We start from the raw sequence: 8,105 nt of genomic DNA on the forward strand, positions 1-8,105 counted from the left end.
CTACAGGCCCATTGCAAAGCTTTCTTGCATTCCTAAACTATTTGAACAAGTTGTTTGTGAAAGCGTAGCATATTTTAGTAAAAATATCATTTGCGAACAGCAACATGGTTTGTGAAAAAAAGATCAACCGTTACTAATCTCCTTACATTCTCAAACATATGTTCAAACGCTTTAAAACAAGGTTATGAAGTTGACTGTGTATACACTGACTTTTTTAAAGCTTTTGATCAACTTATCCACGGATTTATTGTATTTATTTAAACTTAAAGCTCGTGGTTTTCCACCATTTTTCTTAGCTTGGATTAAGTCATACCTTGAAAACAGATCCTACGAGGTAAAATTTAGAAATTGTCATTCTGAACCTTTTGTTGCTCAATCTGGTGTTCCCCAGGAAAGCCATCTTGGCCCTTTTCTGTTCATCCTGTCTATTAACGATGTATCGTCAATCGTCATGTCTACGCTCAAGTGAACTTCTCATTTTTGCTGACGATATATGAAGATTTTCAAAATAGTAAAGTCCAACCATGATCGTATTCTTTTACAAGCCGACATTGATAGTTTCACATTCTGGTGTGGGGAAAATAGCCTTTTACTCAACCCTTTAAAATGCCAGACTATAACTTTCACTAAAAAACTAATCAGTAACGTATTTGACTACTGTATATCACAGCAAAAACTCTGTCGTGTCTCCACATTTAAAGATTTAGGTGTACATTTCTGTTCCAACTTAGAGTTTACACATCACATTAATTTTATTGTTAATAAGGCAAGTTCTATGCTTGGTTTTTTAAAACGCTAGGCAAAGGAGTTCAATGATCCCTATGTTACCCTTTCTTTGTATAATTGCCCTGGACTCCCTATTACGAAATTCATAGAAAACGTATTGAATCAATTCAACATAATTTCATTCGCTTTGCCCTAAAAGGTCTTCCTTGGGATGATCCCTATGATCTGCCTCCCTATGAACATCGTATTCTACTTCTTTAAATGCAATCTCTCCATCAAAGGCGTGTTAATAACGACTTAGTATTTTTTCATCAACTCATTAATGGTAAAATTGATGTACCTTATTTGCTATCTTGTGTACATTTGAATTACCGGGGCGGAACTCATCACCTGCGCACATTTGATTTTATACATACTGACTTTCATAGAACTAACTATGGGAAGAATGAAGCTTTAAGTCGAATGAGCATTTTATATAACTTAAACTGTTCATCGATAGATTTAAATTTAAATAAGGTGGGATTAAAATCATTTTTTAGAACCAGTGCCAGTTATTTTTACTAACAACTAACCATGCACTTATGATGAACCTTTGATCGTAGTTTGACGCTTGCTATAAGCTTACTACTTTCTGAAGTGTAAAAAAAAAAAAAAAATTTAAGGTTTTTGGCATACATTAGCAATTGTGGTGGTAGCTAGGTAAGGTGTAAATAAAGTTTATTTTCTCATTATATGTTTGAATTTTAAAATATGGGTTTATTTCACAGCACAGTTTAATAGATCCAAGTAAAAAGTAGGCCAATTTTCAGTGTATGGTTTAATTACACATAAGCAAACAGAAAACCATCACTTTCAGAAGCTTGTTTTAAACGAAGTATCGTGACGTGTGAGCAATGAGGTATGTTTTTTAAGAAAGAAGACATGCTACAACACACCCCTGTTTGAACGCACAATAAAATGTACGAACGTAAAATAATGTCATTAATTTTTTACAAGAAACATAACTTTATACAAATTTAGTTTGAGCATTTTTTTAAAATCAATTTTGAATGCATATGCATATATTTTTAAAAATATTTTGGTATGCAGATATTTAACACTTACAGATATACCTTTTCCATTTGAGCTTTGTTGAAAGTTTTTGATCTGCTTTTGTAATAACGAATTTTAAATAATAAATTGTTCATGGTTATCGAATAATATTCCTCTACATGACAAATTTGATTCAAATCTCGGTCTTGAAATTTTCTACCAAAGCAATTCTAAATGACACGAAGTGCTGCAGCTTCTATATATATAGCAAGTCATAACTTCTATTCCATCCTACTATATGTGGGTGCTTTCCCTAGGATCAAATTGAGTTGGTCTTATTTCTCAGCTTAGAGGCTCATTGAATTTCCAGTTATTCAACTTACTGACGTATAAAATATTTTCGAATTAATCCCTGTTTCTCAGTAACTACTTATTAGACTAAAGTTCTTCTTAAAGTTACAAAATGATATAATTTTTGTAAGACTTTAATGATTTTAGAAACCATATAAAAAGTTTACTTATTGGCAACACTTCAACTGTTATACATTTTTGACTGGTGATTACGTCTGGTAGCCTGGCTAGACTTGCCCAATAAGTTGTTAAACTTTTCCACTGGCACCAAGTTATTTCTCTATTACAACTCCTTTTTAGCAATACCCCCTTTCTTCCAATTCCATTGAACTTATTTTCCAATAGTTTATACTTGCAAATGGTTTCCTTTATTGTTTGTGATTTTATTCTCTTTTATTTCTCTTTTTGTATTCAAAAATAAGTTCGGAGACAAAAATCGTACATAAAAATACACGTAAAAGATAAAATAATGTGAAAACATAAATAATGGTTCATCATATCCTTCTTTATATTATAGGCATAATCTGGTTGCCAATGCCTGAAATTTCTCCCCTTTCGTATATTTATTTCGCATATTTTTATCAATAAAACTCCTTGATGATCCAGAAACAAAAATTATATCAAGCATTCCCGTTGCTATCCCCTATCTATAGTTCGAGTAATGTGATAACGCAGGTTATTACATTTTATTGTCATGTTCTCGGGGTATGTTGCTTATCTCTGTTTTATTATTTGCAATTGTGATTGTGAATGAAATGAAAAGGAATTTGTTTTGATTCTCATATTTCTCGTCGTACGTCTAGCTATATAAATGTATTTTGTTCGTACTAACACAGAAATCAAAACAAATGGGGATATCTGGGAAGCTTTTATACATTCATATATTTTTATATACGAGTACATTATATTTTTCACCCTTACTTCGCCTTCAAAGTAAGTAAACAGGTTCATTGATGGGTCATTCAACCATTCAAGCTTATTTATTGCCAGACATCAAAATCTCGTTAAAAGTTCTTACTTACTACACAACAGAAGACCTAGTCATCAACATCATCATCATCGTCCCAAAGGTCCTACTTTGGCCTATATTTAGAGATTGGAATATTGATTGAATTAAAGCGAGAGCAATAGGAAAAAGCATTGAAGCGTTACCGATACGTAAATTAACTAATCAAACTGTGAATCACTGGGAATCAATTTTCTAATAAATAATAAACGACTTGAGTAGTTGCTATAGTAGGTAGGTACATAATACGGTAAACGTTGTTTCTCTATAAGACCTTTTACTCACTCAGACAGGACAAGGCATAGAAAGTATGAAGCAATTTGACAGAAAAGGATTCCTTTCTCAAGAGCAAAAGTTGTGCTCGAGCTTTTCTAGTGTGTCGCTTCTTGATTCAATCAATATCCCGACGCGTACGTGATAAGAATTCAAGTAGGGTTAGGAAAGATGACGATGTTGGCGCTGTCCTTGTCAAAATGGAGGAAACTTTATCCTTTTTACTGCTACCATTCTCCAACAATTGAATGTATTATACAGGGTGAGGTACAATAAATATTAACACCTCAGGAAATTTGTTATAAATTTAAGTTTACAAATTTTTTCAAAGAAAACATTTAAGATGCTGTTTTTTCATCGATAATAGAGTACCGAATTTACCATTTATTCAAAAAAGTTACATCACGTCTGTTCAAAATTACGAAGTAATAAATAAAGTTAATAGCTTATATACATTTATTCTGATAATAATAACAGGAAAATATGATTTGCGAATTAAATTCCGGAAATTCAGGTTTGCACTTGAAAAGTTTCAACTCATATTTAAAAAAAAAAACATTGAATAGTGATGATATTTTTAAACTTCGTATTCAAATTCTATAATTATTAGCATTAGCCTAACTCAAAATCTTTCACCACATATCAACTTTCATAAATAGAAAACTGGAAAAACCCAACAAACCAAAAGTCAGCTGATGTTGGATACCTAAAACTTTGGGTTAGCTTAGTTCATATATCTGGAAATCTGACATTAAAGACAACCCCTCTAATCCTTAATAAGACGAGTTCCTTCTACAATCCATAAATAAAGTATATTTGCACTCGAATATCACTAAAACCAAACTTTTCCAATCTCAATATATTCTGTTATGCTATGTCTAAAACTTTTAAACCTTTTTGCACTCATTATCGTTGTCATAAAAGTATATATTTTAGAAAAAAAAGCAACAAATCCAGACCTGCAGTCAGTTCAATTAATAATGCCAATTCATATTAATAAGATCAAACTGACTCCACCCTGTTTTAGAAAACATCGTCTAAATTGCGCTCTAATTTGTATATATAATATATTATATTATATTTTATATGTTTATGTTCTTGTTTTCTTTTTTCTGTATAGGTATTCGTTCATGCAAAAGTTTACTTCAGTATGGGCGGACGTCACTATACCGGCCAGCCAGTATTATTTTCTTATATGCCAGACACTGTATTGGATCATGCAAGAGATGTCACTATTAAATTGCATCATCGGATGGGAAGATTTTTACGAGTTCGACTGTATTTCGCATTGCGGTGGATTATGCTGAGCGAAATATCTTTTGTGTCTGGTAAGTTCTTTATCTTTTTATTATGAGTTAATACTTTTTTTTAACGGAGATGTTCGTGTGTTGAAAGGAAGTTTCAGTGATATTTATTATTATACGGGATAAATCATAAAACAATGAAGTCTGTTTGGAGGCCCGTATTTTTGAACATTTTTGAAAAACATTTTTCTCTTGAGGAACAACTTGATGTAAATCGAATTACATAAGACTACGAGTACCACTTTGATTGTTGAAGCATGGGCAAAAAAAATCAAACAAAGTTAAGCTAATTATTTATAATTGAATAAATCACGTCATTGAAGAAAGGAACCCATATCTGATGGAGGGAAAATATTTATAATATGCGCATTTGTATGCATGATGGGCTTGGACAAAGCTGATAGTTTGATGCGGGCAATGACTTGCAAGGGAGTACTTTCGTAAGGTACCTATGTAAGTAGGTACGTACAATTGTACGTGGGGATAGTTTCTTATACGATGGCCCTTTAAAGATGAACTTAGTGTTTATAAAAAATATAATGGCGAGCATAAAAAAGTCATGCAGTGCAAAATCTTAAGACTGATTTGAAGTTAAGTTGAGATAGAGGCCAGTAAATATAAAATTTTTAGTTAAATCATTGTCCTTTTAATACTACTTTAAAAAGATTTAACATTGCTTAGTGTTAAATAGAGGAACATTTTTCAGATAAGTCTAGTTTAAGAAAAATAAAACTTATATTAAACTTAATGGGTACTTACTCAGTACGCCAACCATGTATCCTCAAGAAACTCATAACCGAATTTATGAATCTGTACTAAGTTTAATCCTTAAAATTATTCCCTGTTGCTTATGAATATTTTTGCGTGAGTTTTCCAACCGTTATAAGACAGATACATCTTAAAAACGTATTTTGCAATTTGGAGGTCCATCACCATTAAAAAGCTAAAATAACGTAAACGTTTGTTTTCATATGTTGAGATACGTACAGTTTCACTCTTCATTGTTTCCATCTCAAAAAAAAAAACTGTGAATGTAAATTGTATAGTGCCCAAAACACCACTTTAAATTTATGTAAACGAGTTAGGCTACTAAGATAATGCAATATTTAATTAATTCAATTGCAATCATTGAGTTCACTTTGAAAAAATGGGACTACAAATTTTACAATCATTTGACATCAAAACACTGAGACCACTTTTTCTTTGACCCATTATTTCACTGCAATTTATTTTGAAATTATTTGAAAAAATGCATTTTTGTCTATTCATTACATTCATTTGAAGTTGATTGTAATAAACGTTTTGTTTATATAAAATGTATAGGTAGTATTTTTTATCGTTTCGATTCTATACTATTTCAGCACCTGTTATTGGAAATTTCACTGAAGAAGAAATTCCGGAAACTACCCCTCCGCAAGAAATTCCTTACCAACGCGACGGAACGCAATCCAAATATGACAAAGACAATCGAATACCAAAAGGTGAGCAACGCCCAAAACCTATTTTGTTTTATATTTCGAAGTAATTAGCAGTTTAAGTCGATTTTTAATGTTAAAAATAACTACGATAACTATTCGCGCGCAAAATTGAACTGAAAAGATTAAAATAAATCGTTCTTTTTTTTCATTCTGTTATATTCTATGCCAAACAGTTATTGCACCAAAACCAATCGACCAAGAACCCGAAGAGGGTTTTGTTGGTGTGATAATAGGCGTGTTGACTACAATTATTCTGCTCCTGGTGGCTGTTATTCTCCTGATAATTGCCAGAAATAAACGGAAAGCAGCCCGTGGTAGCAACGTCTTGGATGTGTTCCAACACAATTTCCATTCTGATGCGCTGGGTAGCGTTGGCGGCGGTAAGCGTATGCATCACGGTAGCAGTAACATGAAGGTAGGTCAATCGAATATTTATGTAAATTTTCGGGCGTAATGATGTTAGAGTTGGACCCCAAAAGTGCCAGAGGGCATCAACATCAACGCTCTTGATTTGAAGAGAAGTCCTAATTGTATGCATTTCATTGTTATTGTGTTTCACATTCTTCCCCCTGCTGCTCTCCTCTCATTCCAGGTTGCCATGGATGACAGCGATTCCATGGACAAAAACAGCATGTATCATGAACCTTTTAACGTGAACATGTACACAAGTGCTGCAAGTGCATGCTCCATGAATGACATGCGACATCATCACATTGCGCCAGATTACACAGGTAAAAAGGGAGGCACTGTTCAAACTGTATGTCCTGTGATAACGAATGTTGAAATTTATTTCCAGAAGTATCCGATGCTGTTTGTCAGGAGTACATCGCACCACATATGCAAAATTTTATCCCGAAAACTTCGGGTGGTTATGTGAATGTTCGCACACGACCACCGCAGTCTTTGAATAATATATTCCCCAAGCCACCACCGGTCCCGGCGCGACCAACCGAGAGCTACTATGCAGCAACTGCCATCTATCGGCCGATCTCGAATGGCAGTGGCAATGGAAGTATCGGGGGAAATGGCAATGTTACGGGGTTCTCCACACCGACTGGAACTCTTGATTCCAACTCAACGATACCAGAGATGTCAATATATTTTCAGCCAGCTTCCAGGATTTACAATTTCAAGAAGTTTCCCGAAAATCTATAATTTTTAATATGTTGCAGGAGGGATTTTGATTGGGAGGCAACGTCTAGGCTATTCTGAAGAGAATTTAAAGGTAAACAGCGTTGTACGAATTATTCATTATGTTTTTATTACCCTTAGCATAATGATTCCTTACAAAAAATTCATGTTTCGATTTTTGAAGATAATCTGAGGTTTCTTCATTTTTCCTTTAGATTTTACCTACTATATATATTGACAACGAGCTGATTTTTGTGTTTCTATCAAGTTCCAAAATATAAAGCATCCACACTATCATATCTTCGGGGAAAATACTATAAGACTGATTTCTTATTAAATGCGCTTAAATAAATAATGTATTTCGTTTTTTTTCTGAATAATTTAAAATAAATTTAATGTATTATTTAATAAAAACAAAATTCATTTAATTTAATTCTTTGTTAAAATGCTCAACAAGGAATGTGTACAGCGAAAGGAGTCGCCAAAGGTGTAGTATAACGGAATAATGATTGCATTTGACGAGGTTCTCAATTTTGGTGGTTTTTAATTTTGATTGAAATAATAATTTTAAAATAATTGTAATACCCTAGAATTGTATATTTCTACAACTCTAGGGTAATGTAATGTGAAAAAGCTGAGTAGTTCATGATTAAAAAGAAAGCGCAAGCATAGAAAAAGACTCGACTTCAATTGTGTCACACATTAGCTTGAAAACGGTCAAGTGGTGCCAAAGGAATCGTCACTGATTCATGCTGACACTAGCAATTCTTGCTATGATAGAAAATGTTGATATCATCTATAATT

At 33.0% G+C, this 8,105-nt stretch overlaps 1 protein-coding gene across 1 annotated transcript in view; it reads left to right on the forward strand.

The window, feature by feature from the left end:
* Positions 1-7,729, forward strand: part of LOC129939589 (discoidin domain-containing receptor 2-like) — a 100,937-nt gene extending 93,208 nt beyond the window's left edge. The window contains exons 8-13 of the mRNA XM_056047657.1: positions 4,509-4,716; positions 6,054-6,173; positions 6,344-6,585; positions 6,763-6,901; positions 6,967-7,395; positions 7,517-7,729. Of these exons, the coding sequence (XP_055903632.1) occupies positions 4,509-4,716; positions 6,054-6,173; positions 6,344-6,585; positions 6,763-6,901; positions 6,967-7,325 (1,068 nt within the window). The 3' untranslated portion in view covers positions 7,326-7,395; positions 7,517-7,729. The remainder of the gene's footprint in view (positions 1-4,508; positions 4,717-6,053; positions 6,174-6,343; positions 6,586-6,762; positions 6,902-6,966; positions 7,396-7,516) is intronic.
* Positions 7,730-8,105: the final 376 nt, after the last annotated feature.

This window comes from Eupeodes corollae, chromosome 1 (genome assembly GCF_945859685.1).
Source record: "Eupeodes corollae chromosome 1, idEupCoro1.1, whole genome shotgun sequence".
NCBI lineage: Eukaryota > Metazoa > Arthropoda > Insecta > Diptera > Syrphidae > Eupeodes > Eupeodes corollae.